General features: G+C 43.2%; 1 protein-coding gene across 1 annotated transcript in view; it reads right to left on the reverse strand.

Moving 5' to 3' along the window:
• Positions 1 to 21,707, reverse strand: part of DENND4C (DENN domain containing 4C) — an 87,667-nt gene that overhangs the window by 61,126 nt on the left and 4,834 nt on the right. Inside the window, exons 2-3 of the mRNA XM_081844756.1 lie at positions 3,188 to 3,511; positions 1,106 to 1,358 (exon numbers count right to left, since the gene is read on the reverse strand). Coding sequence (XP_081700882.1) covers positions 1,106 to 1,358; positions 3,188 to 3,492 — 558 coding nt within the window. The 5' untranslated portion in view covers positions 3,493 to 3,511. The remainder of the gene's footprint in view (positions 1 to 1,105; positions 1,359 to 3,187; positions 3,512 to 21,707) is intronic.

Raw genomic sequence — 21,707 nt, forward strand, 5'->3', positions numbered from 1 at the left:
CACAGCAAACTGCCTCAGGAGCTACCATTGAAGCAGTGGTTCTTCCAAAAATAAAAGAAATTTGGACCAATTTGACAAGGTAAAAAAAAAAAAAAATTAAGAAGAATAAACTAACTGGATCCACACCAGGGTGGTAAAGGTTCTCTTTTTTAAAAAAATCTTATTAATTCTTCACAAAGAAAAAAACTTTGCAAATGTTAACATAAACCATAAGTTACTTTATCAACTTACTTTCCTGTCCTCCCCTTTCATGGTTTCCATATTCACCTTTAAATGTTGCATATTTCGCCTATGCTATTCAATACATTCAATTTACCCTATTTAGAATGGCCTCCGCTTATGAAAATAGATACGTAAAGTATCTCAGCATAGTGTTTTATCTCTTCCTGCTTCACTCCTGATCTGTATATTTGTGGTAAAAAGGGAAGGGAAGACTAGTTCTGCTCTGTCCTGTATGGTACAGTTTCAGGGACTCAGACAAGTGCTAAAATTCAACCCCACACCAATATGTTCTAAACTGGATTCTACTGACCCTGTGCCTACACTTCAATAGCGTTATCTGAAAAAATATTTTGAAAAGGCATTTTACTTTCATGTATATCACCACAAACACAGCAATATATTTATTTTTAAGGCACTGGGGACTTTTGCAACTGGCTTATAACTCACAAACAAAGAACGCCAACAGTAAAATCAACTTCTTTCACTTCCACTTTAATAGCTCGGCTGTTATTCATGACAAAAGTAAAAGCTACTTTTTATCACTACAACACCAGCAGTCTTCCAAAGTTCAACTCTTCCCTCCTACCCTGTTCTTAAAAGAGAGAGCGAGAGAGTGTAGTTGGCTATCTCATAGATATGGATTCTGGCAGCAGAAGTGGAAGAAGGGAGAAATACAGAGCTGTGGAAAATGAAGCGACGAAAACTGTACTCAGAGGTAAGTACACTAGGTAAGAGTGCAATAAATACATTATTATTATTATTATTATTATTATTATTATTATTGAAAAAAAATTTTTAGCAGAAGCAACAAGCCCCCAAAGCATTTCTGCCCCCTCACCCCATTACAAAGTCCATGTTTCAGACGACAATGTATTAATCTCACCATGCCACAATTCAAATTCTTATCGACTTTGCAGAATGTATGAGGCGGGGTTTCTCCTTTGCTGGTTACAATGACGCAGATGTCGGTAACGGCCAAGGAGTTTTGGGGTCGCACCGGGGGAGCCCTGCGAAAGGTGATGAAGATTCGCTGGGAAGTTGCCGAACTGTTGTTGACGTTGGCGCAACGGCCGTAGGGAGTAGCCTGGATCACCTCACAGCCCGGGATCAAGCGTTCCTTCCCTTCGTATAAAACACTGCAAGCAGGGAGGAATAACAGACACAGAAACGTTTCACACACACAGTATGGAATTATTTGCCAGTGCACTATTATAGAATTATATACCCTTCTCAATAGGATCCCTTTCAAGCAAAAATAATGATTCTCAAGGAATACTGAAAGAATTCCCACTGACTGTTGCTTTTCCGTGAAGACGTTTTTGCGAAGAGCATTGTAGAAACTAGAGATGGGTGATATGTGGCTTTAAACATAGTGATAGATCACTCGCTAAACATCGTAATTTTGCCTGCACCTGTTTTTGTGATTCGCTGCCCAGAGAGCTAAGCCGGCAGAGTTAATGGGGGCTGCAGGAACTGAGAGATGGCTTCATGGTTTTCCTCACATTTGTGTGTGTGTGTGTGTGTGTGTGTGCGCGCGCTATGCAAAGATCACATTATGATTTGCTATATATTGCCAGGCAAAAGAAAGATGAAACTGATATCACAATATCAGGATTGTGGATGATACCGTATTTTTTGCTCTATTAGACGCACCGGATGATTGGACGCACCTAGTTTTTAGGGGAGGAAAACAAGAAATAAGAAAGGAACGCAAAGCATCCTGAGCTAAGAGGGAGCGCTCCTCCATCTTTGCTCAGGAGGCTTTGCGGGGCTACCCCTGAAGCCAGGAGAGCAAGAGGGATAGGTGTGCAGCGATCCCTCTTGCGCTTCTGGCTTCAGTGAAAGCAAGCCCACTGGCTTTCCTCCCGCAAGAGCCACGTGCTCTTTAAAGGGAGCGTGGCTCTTGGGGTCTTTTCTGGGAGGTGGGGGAAGGGCAGCCCTTCTCCCTCCTCAAGAAAAGCCCCCAAGAGCTGTGCACACGCTCCACGCGGCTCTTTAAAGGGAGCACTGACAGAGCCTCCTGCCTGCATTCACTGCACAAGACGCACACACATTTCCCCTTACTTTTTAGGAGGGGAAAAGTGCATCTTATAGAGAGAAAAATACGGTATATCACCCAGCCCTAGCACACATCATGACCTAACACACAACATCACCAAAGTGCAGCTTTTGATTGGCCTCCTGAAGCCAATCGGAAGCCGCAGAAGCCCCATCGGACGTTCGGGTTCCAAGAAACGTTTGCAAACCAGAACACTCACTTCCGGGTTTGCGGCGTTCAGGAGCCAAAACGTCCGAGCACCAAGGTGTCCGGGATCCAAGGTATGACTGCGCTTGCATTCTTTCAAACACATACAGTTTTGGATAGGACAGTCTGTCAAGAGTTCCAATCCTGAAGGTCTTTTTAATTTTTTTTAAAAAAGCAAAACCATAATTTTATCTCCCACACTGATGCAGCTCAACAACAGGTCCTTTTCCGAATGTACGTTTCCGAGCACAATTCAAAGTGTTGGTGTTGACCTTTAAAGCCCTAAACAGCCTCAGCCCAGGATACCTGAAGGAGTGTTTCCACCCCATCATTCTGCCCAGACACTGAGGTCCAGCGCCGAGGGCCTTCTGGCGGTTCCCTCACTGCGAGAAGCAAAGCTACATGGAACCAGGCAGAGGGCCTTCTCGGTAGTGGCGCCTGCCCTGTGGAACGCCCTCCCATCAGATGTTAAAGAGATAAACAACTACCTGACATTCAGAAGACATCTTAAGGCAGCCCTGTTCAGGGACATCTTAAGGCAGGGAAGTTTTTAATGTGTGACATCTTAGTGTATTTTTTGTCTTTGTGGAAGCCGCCCAGAGTGGCTGGGGAAACCCAGCCAGATGGGCGGGGTACAAATAATAAATTATTATTATTATTATTATTATTATTATTATTATTATTATTATTATTTTCTGTTTTCACCGCAACACTGCTCACCCAATGTCCGTAAGAGGCGGCTTGTCCCTGCTTCTCTTGTAACACAGAAAGAGCTCCGGACTTTTGAGACTCCCATAGTTCAGGTTGGCCTGAAGTGCTGTGGGGGTTGCTTCGACACAGGTGTATCCCTCGGGAACGGTTTCTCCCGCTGACTTGATGATGATAGCAAGATCTGTGATGGGAGCTTTGGGGCCAACCGACTTTGTTTCAGAGCGATTTACTTCTTGGTCCAGAAGCGTTGACGTATCTGTGAGTCCAGCCACTACAAAATAGTCCACCACTCTTGGGCCTTTATCCTCTATCATAATTGTGCTGGGGGGATTCCTGCAAATGATGAATGGAAGAAATCAGGTTAAAAACCATCTTTTTAAAAACAAAACAAAAAATTTTAAAAACAAAACAAAAATGTAATAATTATTCCAGGCACACATGATTCTGAATGAAGATAGTAGGTCTCTTCTAATTGCATAGGTAAGAGAATAACAGGAGAGTCATTTATTACATGAATCAACCCTTAAGGCATGTTCACCATCCCAAAAGAACCTAGAGCATGAGTAGGCAGACTAAGGCCCGGGGGCCGGATCCGGCCCAATCGTCTTCTCAATCCAGCCCACGGACTGTCCGGGAATCAGCGTGTTTTTACATGAGTAGAATGTGTCCTTTTATTTAAAATGCAGCTCTGGGTTATTTGTGGGGCATAGGAATTTGTTCTCCCCCCCCTTCAAAATATAGTCTGGGCCCCCACAAGTTCTGAGGGACAGTGGACCAGCCCCCTGCTGAAAAAGTTTGCTGACCCCTGACCTAGAGGATGTTGATGGTGAGATTTCTGTCAGCAAGGGTGCCGGAATTCTGTCTCTTTTAATTTTATTCCACCACCACCCCCCCAAAAAAATCAATAATCTGAAAGCATGCATTTTCATCTCTTTTGGTCAGCAAAAAAAAAAAAGGTGGGGGGAGGAGGAAGAGAAGAATCAACCTGAACTTGTACATTAAGCTGAGTTACCGTATTTTTTGCTCTATAAGACTCACTTTAAGAGAGTCTTAAGTTATCAGATTGATGCTAGAGGCTCTTTAAGTAAGGGGAAATGTGTGTGCGTCTTATGGAGCGAATGCAGGCTGAGCAGCTATCCCAGAAGCCAGAACAGCAAGAGGGATCGCTGCTTACGCTGTGTAGCGATCCCTCTTGTTGTTCTGGCTTCTGAGATTCAGAATATTTTTTTTCTTGTTTTCCTCCTCCAAAAACTAGTTGCGTCTTATGGTCTGGTGCGTCTTATAGAGTGGAAAATACGGTACATGAATTCAGGTCATTGGTCCATCTTGCTCAGAATCGAGATCACAGGCAAATATTTGCTTGGGGGTTGAACAACAGAGGAAAGGGTTAAGAAACCTTTTGTGCTCTGACACCTGAGGCTTCTTAACCCTTTCCACTGTTGTCAAAAAAGGTTATTTATGTATGCCATAACTGCGGCCCGTGTATTGTTAAGCCCCAAAATGGAAAATGAGCGAGGTCCAAACCAAAGAGGAATAGCTACTTAAACTGATGGAATATGCGCAGTTTGTGGTTCTAACTTATAGAATAAGAGAATAAGCTGAACATTCTTTTAAAGGAGATTGGGAAATGTTTACTGAATATATGGGGGGATATTGTGTACACTTGAAAACGTTGGCAGCATTAAGATAAATCCAACAGTGTAAAAAAGTTTTGATGGAAGTAATAATGGAATAGTGAATGGTTTAGTTTATATAAAATATGCAGGGATTTATGCCACGCAAAATGAACCATGAAAAGAGAAGAAGGGAAGTCATTAATATTTTAAGGTTGTTTAAATGAATATTCTAAATTGTAAAAAGAAAAATAGTATGTGTGTGTGTATAGAAAGAAACCTTTTGTGCTTCTTCTAACCCTTCAAATTGCAGCAGCACTTGTTTTAAAACCACATTAAAAATATTCACAATAATTTATGTAATTTGTTCTTCGGGCCTGAGACCAGAAGTCTCTTAACCGATTTGCGGTTAACCACTTTGCCCTGTCCAACCATCCCCAAAACTGCTATGCTGCATAGAGGCTACTGTCAACTTTTAAACATGAATGAATCTGGAATTATTCTATTCCTTGTAGATTTATCCATGGTGTCTCAGAAAGGAGTCATCTGAAACTCTCAGAAATAAGTCTTCCCTAAAATCTACCATTCCCCCCACTGCTCTTCTTCGTGATCTCCACCTCTAATCTCAAAACCCCCTGTAATACTGCAAGTTATCAGATTGATGCTAGAGGCTCTTATGTAGCTCTTGTCCATATCTATGACTGCTAATGCAAGAAGGGACTCGTCTGAACAATGATTTAGAAGAGCAAGCATCACATCAAATAAAGGAACTGTTAATGCAAGCAGCCTCTGTTCTAGGAAAGCCCTGATCTATAGGTAATGTAAAGGTAAAGGACCTCTGGTAGGTTAAGTCCAGTCAAGGGTGGCTATGGAGTTGCGGCACTCATCTCGCTTTCAGGCCGAGGGATCCGGTGTTTGTTCGCAGACAGCTTTCCGGGTCATGTGGTCAGCAGGACTAAACCACTTCTGGCGCAACGGAAACCACGTGACAGAAGCACATGGAAACGCCGTTTACCTTCCCGCAGCAGTGGTACCTATTTATGTACTTGCGCTGGTGTGCTTTTGAACTGCTAGGTTGGCAGGAGGTGGGACAGAGCAATGGGAGCTCACCCTGTCACACGGGTTCGAACCACCAACCTTCCTATCAGCAACCCCAAGAGGCTCTGGGGTTTAGACTACAGCACCACCCGTGTCCCTATTCCTGATATACAGACTGGGTTGTCACTGGCTTATTGCTCTCTTTCAAAACACTACAACCAGGGGACACCAAAGACTCAGCATGTTATAAAACTGAAGATTCCCTCCCACATTCAAACATACAACTGACTGTCAAGTTTTGTGAGGAAGAACAAGAGTTTGGATTTGATATCCCGCTTTATCACTACCTGAAGGAGTCTCAAAGCGGCTAACATTCTCCTTTCCCTTCCTCCCCCACAACAAACACTCTGTGAGGTAAGTGAGGCTGAGAGACTTCAGAGAAGTGTGACTAGCCCAAGGTCACCCAGCAGCTGCATGTGGAGGAGCGGGGAAGCGAACCCGGTTCACCAGATTACGAATCCACCACTCTTAACCACACTGGCTCCAGTGTGACATCAAAAGCAGCAACTCTTCTCTCAATTTATTCATCAAAAACTCCAGTAGGTTCAATTTATTCACCAAAAACTCCAATAGGTTCAAAGCACTGGTAGAATTAACCGATCAAGCATCGTGCCAACATCTAGCAAGAGATAATTAAAACATTTCCCAGCCTTATTTTTAGCACCCCTTTCTTCTGAAGACGTGAAAGAGCACCCATTCAGGTCTTTCTACTTCTGCTCAGGTGGCCTCAACAGACATACCAAGGGTTATTTGGGCGGCAGCAGGGGGCAAGTCCGTTCCTGCTTAACAGGAAAGATCTCCCTTAGCAGTTAATGCTCCTAAATTCTTGATAGAAAAGACATCATTCTTCTTGCACAGCCGAGGCTCTTCTGTGGGATGCTCCCCAGTTGACTCGTCTATGTGTAACTGAAACATATGCGTGTGTATGTGTGTGTAAGGTATTTTTATTTAGGCACACATACACACAAACAAACCTCTCAGTGAACGGGGCACACAGATAAGGAAGATTCATGCAACTGCGGTTGCAATATTTACAGATATATCATAACTCAATGGGCAAGTACCACAGAGACACAGATTCCTACAAATGGGAACATTCATCAGATTATAACAAACAAGCCACTCCTGCTTCAAATTGTGTAGAATTGTCCTTCAATAACTGTTGTCCTTAAGTCATGTCCAACTCTTCGTGACCCCATGGACCAGAGCATGCCAGGCACTCCTGTCTTCCACTGCCTCCCACAGTTTGGTCAAACTCATGTTCGTAACTTTGAGAACACTGTCCAACCATCTCGTCCTCTGTCGTCACCTTCTCCTTGTGCCCTCCAACTTTCCCAACAGGGTCTTTTCCAGGGAGTCTTCTCCTCTTGTGAGGTGGCCAAAGTCTTGGAGCCTCAGCTTCAGGATCTGTCCTTTCAGTGAGCACTCAGGGCTGATTTCCTTCAGAATGGATAGGTTTGATCTTCTTGAAGTCCATGGGACTCTCAAAAGTCTCCTCCAGCACCATAATTCAAAAGCATCAATAACCACTAACATGTTTAATATCATTCTCATATATATATATATAGTGGTTATTGATGCTTTTGTGCATATATATATGCACAAAAGCTTGGACAGAGCAATGGGAGCTCATCCCGTCGCACGGATTCAAACTGCCAACCTTCCAATCAGCAAGCCCAAGAGGTTCAGTGGTTTAGACCACAGCGCCACCCAAACCTAGCAGTTTGAAAGCACGCCAGTGACAACCCAGTCTATAGATCAGCAATAGGGACACGGGTGGAGCTGTGGTCTAAACCCCTGAGCCTCTTGGGGTTGCCGATAGAAAGGTTGGCAGTTCGAACCCGTGCGACGGGGTGAGCTCCCATTGTTCTGTTCCAGCTCCTGCCAACCTAGCAGTTCAAAAGCACACCAGTGCAAGTACATAAATAGGTACTGATGCTGTGGGAAGGTAAACAGTGTTTCCATGCGCTCTGGTTTCCGTCACGGTGTCCCGTTGCGCCAGAAGCGGTTTAGTCCTGCTGGCTGCATGACCTGGAAAGCTGTCTGTGGACAAATGCTGGCTCCCTCGGCCTGAAAGCAAGATGAGCACCGCAACCCCATAGTTGAATTCGACTGCACTTAACCGTCCAGAGGTCCCTTAACTTTATTTTTATATATATTCTAATTTTAACCAAAGCAGCAGTATTTCTCTGCTCCAGCACTGAGCTTAAAGTATAGATTCACCCCAATCCTACCAGTCCTTTCCAATGTCCAACTGATGAGCGAAGTTACGACGAGGTAGCAAATGCACATTCTAAGAACCGGGATGGCTCCAAACACGGCCAACATGTCCATTCACAGCAAATACAAATGCAGATTCCATTAACGTTATATTTCTCTGCAACAGAATAGCATGCAAAACCAAGGCTGCTTTCTCATATACAAATAATTTTCAAAATGCTTGTTCCAGGGTATTTCTACACCACGTAGACATCTTCTCTTCTATCACTTCCTATTAAGACAACACTTGCTCTAACTTTTGTAACCTGGAAATAGGTTAACGCTTGATTTACATTAATTTAGAAACATAATAGCTTCTTATTAAATTACACTTAATTACCTCTTCCTAGTGAAAGCAAAACAAACTCAACAAGCTACTTCCAAGTCGCCCTACCAACGTAAGCACGGTGTGTCTGTGTGTGTGTGTCTGTGTGTGTGTGTTTATGACAAAAAGAAAGAGAAAGAGAAAGTATTTGGAAATATCCATTACTGCACATTCCTTAAATCCTATAAGAGACACATTTTTAACAATTGGCATTATGTTCTTAATTACGCCACAGAACTTGGCTTCCAAATATTTCAAGTTATCATAATTCGGTATGCAACAAAACTGCTAGCATTAAGCAACTGGTTAGACTTGTCTAGAGAAGCAGACTCCAGACAATATGGAAATTCTTCAAGAAATGATACAATCCTCCTTCTCTACCCTCATGGCAAAAGGGTCTGATTCTTCCCCTCCCTACTTTACCCTCTTGCTCCATAACATGGGAACAGAGTTGACATTTATTAACGACTGGAAATTTCTTATGGGCTTTCTGCGTGAGAGAGAAAATCAACTTGTAATATCTGGATTTGAAGATTGACAAAATACTGGTTTATAGAAGACAGAATGGTTGGATCTTAAGGAATGAATATCATATGTAGCTACAGGACAGAGAACAGGAAGTCCTTTTATTTTATTTTATTTCTTCCTTTTCTTTATTTTTTTCCCCTTTCTTTTCTTCTTCTCTCAGTTTCTCTTTCTTTAGGTTTCTCCTTTCCTTGTCTTCCTCCTGATCTTGTTCTCTTTTAGACTAAGTAGCTGTTTTGTCTCAGTATATAACAAAAGGATACTTTGTAATGGGTATTTGGGGGGGGGGATACAGTCATACCTCGGAAGTCGAACAGAATCCATTCTGGAAGTTTCTTCGACTTCCGAAACGTTCAGCTTCCAAAGCGCGGATTCTGATTGGCTGCAGGAAGCTCCTGCAGCCAATCAGAAGCCGCGGAAGCCCGTCGGATGTTCGGCTTCCGAAATAACATTTGAAAACTGGAACAATCACTTCTGGTTTTAGATCGTTTGGGAGCCAAAATGTTCGACTCCCGAGGCGTTCGGGAGCCAAGGCATGACAATATCTGTGTAGCCTCACAGCAGAGCAGAAGCAAATTTAGTCTGAGGAAGTTACAATAACAACGAAGATAACAGAAATAGTTTTTAACATGAGTGGACTAATTCACCAAAATGTTTATTTTAGAGGATGTTATCAGGAAAACACATACATAACAAACAAACAAACTCTTCCTTCAATATAGAGGAGCCGTAGGAAAGGCCACAGTAACACAAGAAATGGTTTATTTTAAAAATTAATTCCAACTTACGCCAGCAGTATCCTATTTCACTACTTGCTAAATGTTCGTAACACCGACTTTCACAGCTAACAATGACTTTCACAGCTGTCAAATGGAACGTATCTGATTCCACAGTGTCAAGCGGAAATTGAAGGAAAGGGCGATATTATCCCTAGTAAATGGGAAAAGTGACTACACCGAGTATTCGTTGGAACAGCTGGTAAATATCCTAACAAGAACCACAATTTTCATTAGCATTTACTTTTTAATTGCAAACTTGACAGAGGTGAATTATCACTTCTTAAATTTAAGGTGTGATGATTCACCTCAATCAGGTTTTTTGGTTTTTAATTCATCTTCCCCATAGACTGTGCTGTACGCAAACCCCACTGACTCGTCAGACAGGTTTCAGCAGAAAATCTTGGCACGAAGACTTTATAAGTCAGCATTTTTAAAAAAGTAAGTTCCTTTCCGGCTTTTTCATTAAATGATCTAACCTCTATTGCAACCAAAACGTTCCAATAGCAAAGGGCAACAAAGGGGAGACACCTGAGACAGATCTACGAATTATCCTTCCCTGCAGTTCCAATATTTACAAATACAACACTTCCTGGGTGGAAAAATGGCAGTCTCACATGCATCCTTAGGAAATTAACAATGAGGCGGAAATTGAGAAAAGGGAAACCTAAAGCGTTGTTAGTGAGGTTTTATGCCCTAATACAAAGCTTTGGTAAAAACAACCACAAATTATAGGGCCCTCCAGGAAAGGGATCTTGGATCTTAATTACTGAAGAAAAATGGCTAAATATGTCGTCTATAATTGACGGGTACTGCCAATTAGTAAGATGCAGTGTTAACTGTTCGTCGTCCGTCCCCCCCCCCATGGCATTTAACTAGATGTTTGTAGTAACCAGCAATGTCTTCTGCTGACATCATATGAGATACCTCCCTCCTCCCCCCAGGCACCTCCCACACCCTACAAAATTGGCCCTGAAGCTGGGAGAACCCCCTGAGCAGTGTGTACAGGGGGGAGGAGGGGTCATTCCATCCAGCAATCTGAAATCCTTGCCCTGACGCAACGCTTGGAAGCGCACAACGTTGACTTCCTCCCCAAATCACTTGCATCCATTAAAGCAGCTTTTTTCTCCAAGTAAGACGTGGTTCGCCCCCTTCCTCAGTTAATCCCTACAGCAACCCAGTGAGGTCGGCGAAGAGGCTGTGATTGACTGCAAGGTCACCCATTGGGCTGAGGTCCAGTGCCGAGGGCCTTCTGGGGGTTCCCTCATTGCGAGAAGCAAAGCTGCAGGGAACCAGGCAGAGGGCCTTCTCAGTGGTGGCACCCGCCTCCCGTCAGATGTCAAGGAGCTTCACGATATTCAAAAATACCCGAAGGAGTGTCTCCACCCCCATCGTTCAGCCCAGACACTGAGGTCCAGCTCTGAGGGCCTTCTGGCAGTTCCCTTGCTGCGAGAAGCAAAGCTACAGGGAACCAGGCACAGGGCCTTCTTGGTAGTGGTGCCTGCCCTGTGGAATGCCCTCCCATCAGATGTCAAAGAGATAAACAACTACCTGACATTCAGAAGTCATTTGAAGGCAGCCCTGTTCAGGGAAGTTTATAGTGTGTGACATCTTAGTGTATTTTTTGTCTTTGTGGAAGCTGCCCAGAGTGGCTGGGGAAACCCAGCCAGATGGGCGGGGTATAAATAAATTATTATTATTGTTATTGTTATTATTATTATTAGGCAGAGTGAGGATTAGAATCCTGATCTCCCAGGTGCTAGTCTGACACTCTAACCATTATACAACCCTGCCTTCCTAGAGTACTTCTGCTATGGGGCAACTATATCAAATTCCCCAGGTGCCTGGCATGTTTCACTATTTGCACGGGCCCAACGGAGACCACATGAAGATTATGGCATTTATGCCATACTCTTTAAATTCTTTATTCCAGTTTGTCTGTTTTGTTGGATTGTAGTTGTAGTCAAATGTTTTATATGGGCTTTTAGATTGTTTTAAACCAGGCTTCCTCAACCTTGGCCCTCCAGATGTTTTGAGACTACAATTCCCATCATCCCTGACCACAGGTCCTGCTCTCTAGGGATCATGGGAGTTGTAGGCCAAAAACATCTGAAGGGCTGAGGTTGAGGAAGCCTGTTTTAAACCACTTAACTATTTCAGATCATAGGGTGACAAATAAGTAAGTTTGGAATGTGACTGTGCAACTATAGCAGGCAAAAAGCAGGCTAGGAATGCCAAGAGCCACAAAAACTGCTACACGTGCAGTACACATTCTTTCTAAAATGTTTTTCTTTCCTAGGAAAAAACCCCTCAAAACAAGGTCTACAGAACTTACTATTATTTAGTATAAATCTCTAGTACTCTTCAGTTAAAAGCAACAACTCAGGGAAGTTTACAAAAGTGAAGCACAACAATTCAAAACACCCGATCCATTACTTTACATTTCTGTAAGCCAATACACCACATTTTTGAAGCTGAGGTTGCAGTTCCATAGCTGCTTGCCTGAGTGTAAGACCCATTTAATACAGTGGGACTTACCTCTGAGTAGACATAAGGAATGGTTTCTAAGTCAATCAAAACACCTGCGCATGAAGGGTGCACCCACCCACACACTTATTAATAGATTTATAATCTCACAGATAAAATTCAAGGAGAATAAAAATGACTTAGACCTTTGGAATTTGGGTGCAAGACCGTAAGGAGTAAAGCAAGATGGGAGAATGGAAATCAAACTTGCTTGTGTCCATAGTGAGAATTCCCAAATATAAAAATGTGTATTTTTTTAGTTCTTTGAACCGCACCTCCCAAATTTACTTCTCTCCCCTCCCCCCCAATCCACAAATGGCAGTTATGGGAACCAGTTTCATTTTTACTTGATGATAGTCTCATGTTTATGAAAAGTTTATAACGTGAGTCAGGTTGGTTTCCACTGAATCATCACATCAAAATCTTCAAGCAAAGCAAAAAAGGAAAAGGGGGAAAAAATCGGTGCAAAGAAAAGCAAGCATTCATCTCTCTACCATGTCGGCCTCGCATCATGCCACAATATACATAGCCACGACAGCTGTATGCAGCTTCCAGGATTCAGAATCCACACCCCCAAGCAGTCCTAAAATGCAGTTTCCATTTGATATATTAGCCAGCTTTCAAATTAAAATATTTTCTGAAAGATGGTATACAATAGCTGATATAATCAGCTAAAAGGGATATGGGTGGCGCTGTGGTCTAAACCACTGAGCCTTTGGGGCTTGTCGACTGGAAGGTTGGCAGTTCGAATCTGCACGACAGGGTGAGCTCCCATTGCTTCTGCCAGCCTATCAGTTTGAAAGCATACCAGCTAGAGTAGATAAATAGGCAGCAGGAAAGTAAACGGCGTTTCCATGCGCTCTGGTTTCCGTCATGGTGTCCCATTGTGCCAGAAGCAGTTTAGTCCTGCTGGCCACATGACCCAGAAAGCTGTCTGTGGACAAACGCCGGCTCCCTCGGCCTGAAAGCAAGATGAGCGCCGCAACCTCATAGTCACGTTTGACTGGACTTAACCGTCCAGGGGTCCCTTACCTTTCCCTTTTTACCTATAGTCAGCTAAAGGTAATCTCCAAAGTCAAAACCTATTTGAACCATTTCCCCCATTTAGCAATAGTACATTTTCAACTCCATTGAACCAGGCAGTACATTTAAACCACGTGGGTGGTTATTTTTCTGTTACACATTCTATTGCCAAGCCAGGAGGAGGAAAACTGACAAGTTACCTGGCTCATTTCTGCATATTAGACTCCTGCACAGAAAAGATCAATGGTTTGCAGCAAGCCTTTCCCATTTTGCTGGGCTGTTCACAACCACGGCAAAAGAAATCTTACAATGCCAAGCCTTTCCTACCCTCACTATTACTAGCATGTTTCAAAACAATGTTATGTTGAGCAAACCATTTGCTGTTTGCGAGTAGGAGTGTGCAAACACTATTGTTCCCATTTACTTATGAAGCAAGATGAGCAGTGTTCGAAATTAGCCAGGTGCTAGGTGCATTTTGCACCTAGCTATCAGCCACTGTGACCAAGAGAAGATGCCTGGACACCAGGGTGGAGCCTGACGTCTCGACCATCTGGAGGTGCCTTTCACACACTTAATACCCTACCCTGTATAATTCTGTTATATTTTATCTGCACAATCAGAACAAATTTCAGGAACCAAAACCAGTCTGAGCAGGAGTTGAAAACAACGTTATAGTTAATTGTTGTCGCTTGTCGTTGTGACGTTAACATATATGAGAGAGTGCTGGAGGGGAAATAGTTAAACAGGTTGCACAGTCAGGACCGGGGGGGGGGGTGAAGTCAGTGGGACTATAAAACCAGTTCGGGGAGGAGTTTGGGGGGAGGAGTTTGATGGGAGTTGTTGGTGGGTAGTTGCTTGGTTTTAGTGGGTTGGCTGGTTAGGAAAGGAGTTGGTAATAGAGAGACAGTTAGGGCAGTGGGTTCTTGAGTGTGGGGAGGTAGAAGAGATAGAGAGGGGAAAATAAGACTAAGAAAGTAAAGAGCAACAATGTTCGGAATGCCGTAAAAGTTTAGTTTGTGTCTGAAATAAAATACAGTCTTCTTTATTAATTGAGAAGCTGACTGAGACTGAAGTGATTTTACCAGGGTGGACCTGGTTGGTGGCAAAGGATTAGTGGTGTACGGGACAATAGACTGTGAGATGAGGGGGGGCTCCGTACGAATGCAACAGTCGTCACTTACCCCACCTGATGCCCTGCTCAAAGTTGTGGAGAATATTATTGCTACAAATGGTCACCATTACAAAAAAGAAGTTGGATTAGGCCAATATATATGTGAACTGTCCCTGAATCGAGTGACTTTTCTTCTTTTAAGTTCTCAGAGCTCTTAACCTAGCTCAAGGTTGTCCTCTGAACTAGCCGGATGTCTAACTGAGAATCAATCCAAGTCAGTCCATCATTTGAAAAATAAGACAATGGAGCAGTCTTGCGCCAAAATTGCAACTAGACATTCCATTTCCGCAACTGTAACCTTGGTTTAAGGAGCCATTTGGCACCTAGCTTATATATCTGAGTTTCTAAAACTGAAGATGAGTACAGTGGTACCTCGGGTTAAGTACTTAATTTGCTCCGGAGGTCCGTTCTTAACCTGAAACTGTTCTTAACCTGAAGCACCACTTTAGCTAATAGGGCCTCCTGCTGCTGCCGCGCCACCGGAGCACGATTTCTGTTCTCATCCTGAAGCAAAGTTCTTAACCCGAGATACTATTTCTGGAGTCTGTAACCTGAAGCGTATGTAACCTGAAGCGTATGTAACCCGAGGTAGCACTGTACTAGAACACGACGTGCATACACACAAAAACAACCCACACACCAAACAAACTCCGAACCCTACAATGTAAAAGCCATAGGAATGCAGAAAAGCTACAGTATTTTATTCTTTATGGAAGTAACATCAAGACGCAATTGCAAATCATTCTGACACCGTTTTCTTCTGTGTGTTAGCGGAGCCTTATCAATCTCCAGATGGGGGGAAAGTCATTCACATCATATGCTTTCGACCGTTTCCATGATAAACACTCTGTTTAACAGCAAAGATATATTCAATATGCAGAAGATATGCCGGTGAATTCAAAACTGAAACATGAATCATTGGAAGGGAAGTAAGGACGGCATTCTACAATAAGAGATACAGATGTCTTAAAAGCAGCTGTGGAGACAACATTAACATGTCCCTCTCCCCATTTTGGATATTTTTAATTTATTTTCAAGAATAATATTTAGGTACAGAATAATTAAAATGCCTTCAACAGTAGAGACGTTTGTCATTTTTAAGTCAGTAACAGTTATATAGCAAAGAACATTGACCCCCCTTTTTTTTAAAAAAAAGGTCATAACCAAAAACTAGAAAAAAGTGGGAAGTTAACTTTAAATTCACTGTTAGCTGCGAAAAATGACTAGAATCTGTATACCTCAGACATTTATATGCATTATTACATCTCTGATGAGCCATTCCATTTATCAGATATTCCAATATGAAAACTCTATCATTACAACTGGACCATTTTATAACATGGATATTAAAATCTGGTTTACAGAGTAGTCCAAGTAATATCTCAAAATTGAAGGGCTACAGTTACTATGAAACACTAAGAAAGTCTGAACTGCAAGACACAGAAGAACAGAGAGAATGACACCTTCTAGGGTGGGCAATATATCACCCAAAACCAGTTTCAAGTGCATATCGTGATATCGGCTTCATCATTTCTGACCTGGCAATAATACATCACAAATCATGATGTGTGTGCTTGTGTGTTTTTCTGTGAAGCCAGCCTCCACATAGCTCCCTCCTGATTTCAGACATTGTGATATATCAGTATACAGTGGTACCTTGGTTTCTCGAACTTAATCCTTTCCGGAAGTCCATTCGACTCCCGAAACGTTTGAAAACCAAGGCACACCTTCCAATTGGTGCAGGAGCTCTAGAAACAATAGCCGACAGCCGCATCAGACGTTTGGCTTCCGAAAAACGTTAGAAAACCAGAACCCTTACTTCCGGGTTTTCGGCGTTTGGGAGCCGATTTGTTCGTCAACTAAGCCGTTCAAGAATCAAGGTTCCACTGTACATCAGTATATTGTGATGTTTAGCTGGTGATATATCACCCAGCCCTACTTCCTGCCAGACCTGACATGTGTTTCGTTTGCCTCTAAGCTGCTCACAATTTCCTCCAACCAAGCAGTTACATTTGTTCTGCTGTGAACAACCTGTTTCTCCAATGCAGTCACCTGTTTTCCTTCTACAGTCTACTATTAATGGAAAGCTTTTCGCATGAAAAAAACAAATAAAATCATGATAACTGTACAGTCATACCTCATGTTACGTTTGCTTCATGTTACTTTTTTCAGGTTACGTCCCGCGGCGACCCGTAAGCACCAGAAAGGGTTACTTCCGGGTATCGCCGCTCGCGCATGCGCAGACGAGCAAAATGACGTCACACGCATGCGCAGAAGTGGCAAATCGCAACCTGCATATGCACAGACGTGCAGACGCGGGTTGCGTTCTTTTCATGTTGCGAACGGGCCTCCGGAACGGATCCCGTTTGCAACCAGAGGTACCACTGTACTATTGAAGTGTGTCTCGTTTTTTTCTGAATGAAGATTAGAGACACAGTACTACATGCACATACGCCCACAAAGGAGAACCCTGTCCCTGCATTTCTGTGTAAGTTGCCATCCTCAGCATGTCACCTGACTGGAAGCTCAGAGCAGTGATTCATACAGAGATACAACATGTGACGTTTTCTGAAGATGCAGCAGACTCAGCAGAGGATAAACAGGCCAGTGCCCAGAACTCAGCTTCTCCTGTGGATAGGTGCTGAGAGCCAGTGTGGTGTAGTGGTTAAGAGCGGTAGTCTCGTAATCTGGGGAACCGGGTTCGCGTCTCCACTCCTCCACATGCAGCTGCTGGGTGACCTTGGGCCAGTCACACTTCTTTAAAGTCTCTCAGCCTCACTCACCTCACAGAGTATTTGTTGTGGGGGAGGAAGGGAAAGGAGAATGTTAGCCGCTTTGAGACTCCTTAAAGGGAGTGAAAGGCGGGATATCAAATCCAAACTACTCCTCCTCCTCCTCCTCTTCTTCTTCTTCTTCTTCAGGCTCACAAAAGTATTGATTCCTTGCTGCCCGGTAGCAGTTTTCCCACGGCACATACATTGTTTGGGAATTACTGGGCGAGGCATAAAAAAAATCTCACAGCATTTCTGGTGTGTCTGTACATATGCGAGGAACAGATTTTGCAGAAATCATAGTCTTAACAGGTTACATAAGATGTTCACCAGCCAGAAGACTGAAAAGCCTGGTTTCCTGTCTGTAGCAAAGAGCCAAATGGCAAGAAAACAGCAAGATCAAACGGCCAGGCAGCCGATAGTTTGGTCTGAGATGAGCAAGAAAAGGGAGCAAAAAGGCAGGTAAAGAGAGATCTGAGTAGGGGGTAGGGGGAAAGCAGATTTCAGTTTCTGTATTATCCCATCCTACAGATAAGGTAAAGGTAAAGGGACCCCTGACCATTAGGTCCAGTCGGCAAGTCCTAGGCTCTGTGATTTAACCCACAGCGCCACCCGTGTCCTCATCCTACAGATAGGGGCCAAATAAAACAAGAATATATACTTCAACATGACCCCTGATAGCTCAGTTGGTTAGAGTGTGGTGCTGATAATGCCAAGGTTGCAGGTTTGATCCCCGTAAGGGACAGCTGCATATTCCTGCTTTGAAGTGGGTCAGAATAGATCAGCGTTTCTCAAACTTGGGTCTCTAGCTGTTTTTGGACTTCAACTCCCACCATCCCTAGCTAGGCTCAGGGATGATGGGAACTGTAGTCCAAAAACAGCTGGGGACTCAAGTTTGGGAAACCCTGAACTGGAGATCCTCAGGATCCCTTACAAGTCAACAATTCTGTGACTAGATTAAAACCTATCAATGCCACTAGCAGCAAGGACAATGAAACCAGTGCTATTGTGGGGTGGTCAAGCTCATATAAAACCCATCGGTGCAATACTGATCTTATAGTAAAATCTGGTTCCCAGAAAATATGGCCAACAGGACGTTTTCAAGTCAGTTTTGTTATCCCTGTGTTCCTAACAGGGAGGTTTAGATTTCCTTGCAGTGAAGATCTGAGCCACCATTTATCTATGCATGGGGGGAGTTGAAACTGGTGTCCAGGGTTCAAAAGCTTTTGAGCAGCCACCTTCCACGTTGGTCATGGATGAACTTTCAGTTTCACACTATGTTCTTGCCTGCTCTGCACATGATGTTCTCTTCAGCCAGGGCATTTGACAAGCTGTTCTGTCTTGTCTCTTCTCGCCACCACTAGCGCAAGAGGGTTCTGAGTGAGCCCTCTGACAGCATTAGATCTGAAATTGCTAGAAGCAATTGTATTCCCTTTCAACACTACAATTCTATGGTCATGAAAAGTCCAGAACACTTCGCTGGTTTGCATGACTTTCTATAGGAAAGCGCACCTTGGTTTTGGAACGGATTTCCAAAACGAATTAAGTTTGAGAATCAAGGTACCACTGTATTACATGAATGTAGGAAGTTGTCTTAATTCAGTCAAACAAATGGTTCATCCAGCTCAGCGTTTCCCACTGACTGGCAAGTGGCTCAGCAACATCCAAAGCATTTCATATCCAGACATGCCTGGCTTCTTCACCCACTCACATGATTTTGCTGCTTTAATTTGTACACTGGCCAGGTCTTAATTTCAGGGTGGAAAACAGAAACAGAAAGACCATGAGCTTGATGTGGCAATCCAAAGAATTTAACTCGGCCAAGCCATGTTTCACAGGTATCGTAAAACTGACCTGAACGGTTTCTCTCCCTTTGTTACCAATAGCCTTAAATTAGACAGTTCAAGATCCCTTTACGACACACGAGTAGCAGTTCCACAAATGTTTAAAACCAAGCCTCTAATGTACCAAGCCACTAGATTTTCTGAAAGGTGTATTTGTTAGCAAGGTGCTGTGGGTTAAACCACAGAGCCTAGGACTTGCTGATCAGAAGGTCGGCGGTTCGAATCCCCACAATGGGGTGAGCTCCCATTGCTCAGTCCCTGCTCCTGCCAACCTAGCAGTTCGAAAGCACGTCAAAGTGCAAGTAGATAAATAGGTACCGCTCCGGCGGGAAGGTAAACGGCATTTCTGGTTCGCCAGAAGCGGCTTAGTCATGCTGGCCACATGACCCGGAAGCTGTACGCCGGCTCCCTCGGCCAATAAAGCGAGATGAGCGCCACAACCCCAGAGTCGGTCACGACTGGACCTAATGGTCAGGGGTCCCTTTACCTTTTGCCATCTCAACAGCACAACGCAGTAACAATAAACTAGATCTCTGGACGATCGTATTGGTGCACGGGAACCAAAAATGATACTATGAACCGAGTTACTCACTTATATCAATGTTACACAATCCACATCCGCTTCAAACAGACAAAAACAGCGGCACTTGGCAAACAACGTAACATCCCAAAGCTACTCTCACTCCTCAGCTTAAAAGCTAACTTGCCAACAAGCCTTTTTATTATTCCTATTATTACTTACAATATTATCTCGCAGGGCTGGATATATTCCTATTTTTATCAGCTTAATCATTTACAGCCAGAATTTGTCCACAACCACTGGACTTAACCACCTCGATTCTTATGCTCCTTCCATCAGGCAGAAGCAGAGGGGAAGAGAAGAAGAGCTATCCCATGATTTCTGCTAATTTTCAGCTCTCTTTAGCTCTCCCTAAACTGTCACCTAGCAGCAGCCATTGCATCCGGCAATTTGAACCATTCAATCCCAGCGAATCATTTTGAGAACAGGTGCCTAAGCTTGAATGAATGAATCTTTATAGGCGTCAGCCATTGGCCATAGCAATGAAACAATAATATGATATACAAAGAATAGAAATAAAAAGTCAATTATGTAAAATACATTTTAGGGTTCTGAATCAGTAGTCAAGTGGTGGATCTTATTCTGACTGTCCCAGCTAAAAACCTTGCAGCCTTTGCTGTCACCTGCTCATCTTGATCTGCCAAGACAAAGGATACTGTGGTAGTGGCTGGGCGACCTGGAATGGACAATAAAAGAGGGGTGATAACCTCATTCCTCAAGTCTTTATAAAGAGTGCAAGCCAGAAGGGTATGCGCCACCGATTCGGCGCTGCAATCTCCACAGGGACAGAAGCATTTTTCGTATGGAATCTGTTGGAATCAACCCTCAAGTACAGCCGACGGCAATACATTCAATCTTGCGAGAGTAAAAGTGTGTCTGTATTTTAGAATTGCTAGGTTGTGGTGCCTGAGCTAGTTTTCTTCCCTTCTCCTTCCCAATCCCTTCTTCCTTGTCATGTATTTTAGACTGTAAACATTAGGACACAGCTTTTTTATTTATTTTTTACTACAGATGTTTGGAAGCTGCTTTCAGCATTTTCCCCACCCCCCTCAAATTGTTTGGGGTCAAAACAATTTAATGAGATAAATAAAATACTTGTGGTTTTTGCACTGCGGTGGGGTGGCACATATGCCACAAATACGTTGTCCGTAAAAATGGGAGGGAGAGATTAATGCTGCCTTCTTCCGCAGGACAGAACCGACATGTTATTTTGTCAATAAATACCACTGCTCCCTTTAAAGCGAAAGAAAAATAGTTGATCAATGGATTAGACAAGGAAAAGCTACAAAGATTCCTTTGGATTCCATTTCAGCCATGTTTGTTTTGAGTTTACCTTTTCAACAAGTACAGTAGTTTGGTTTTCTTGGCCTAGCTACCCATGAACACACAGATTAGGGGTTTTTGCTTTTGTTTGGGCTCATATATATTAGCTATATATTCAAGTTATAGGGATATGGGATCCTTTGTTTTTAGGAGTTTTTCACAGCAATGCTTATCAGACTGAATTTACAACTAAACTGGATTTGACAGTGGAAGTTCTGTATGTTTTACACGTGGAATTGCCCAGTTTTCTCAGAACGGGATGTCTGATTTTAACAGCACTAAAACACACACACACACACACACACACATGCCTGACAGTTATCTCCCTAGCTCTGATATTGGAAATTATTTCAAAAGGAGTTAAGGCACGTGGAAAGGGGAGGTATAGGAAGTTCTCTGCATTCCCAATTCATGCACACTTTTTGTTGTTATAAATGCCACACATTACACTCAAACCTACTGTCATCACATCTCGTTCAGCCCTTATTACTTATGTTTTCAAATCAGTGTTTCGTAACAGCCAACCTAGATTATATTGTTAAACCATATGTTTATTTTTCTATCATGTGTCTACGATGGTTTCTTATTTTGACAGCAACTCATGAGTGAGCAGCTGACACCAACTATTTGAAAAACAAAACCCACAATGCACCTATTGAAGAAAGTTTGCATTCTCAGAAGATCCAGTTTATTTA

The sequence above is a fragment of the Podarcis erhardii genome (genome assembly GCF_964252035.2).
Source record: "Podarcis erhardii genome assembly, chromosome: 17".
In the NCBI taxonomy this organism is placed as follows: domain Eukaryota; kingdom Metazoa; phylum Chordata; class Lepidosauria; order Squamata; family Lacertidae; genus Podarcis; species Podarcis erhardii.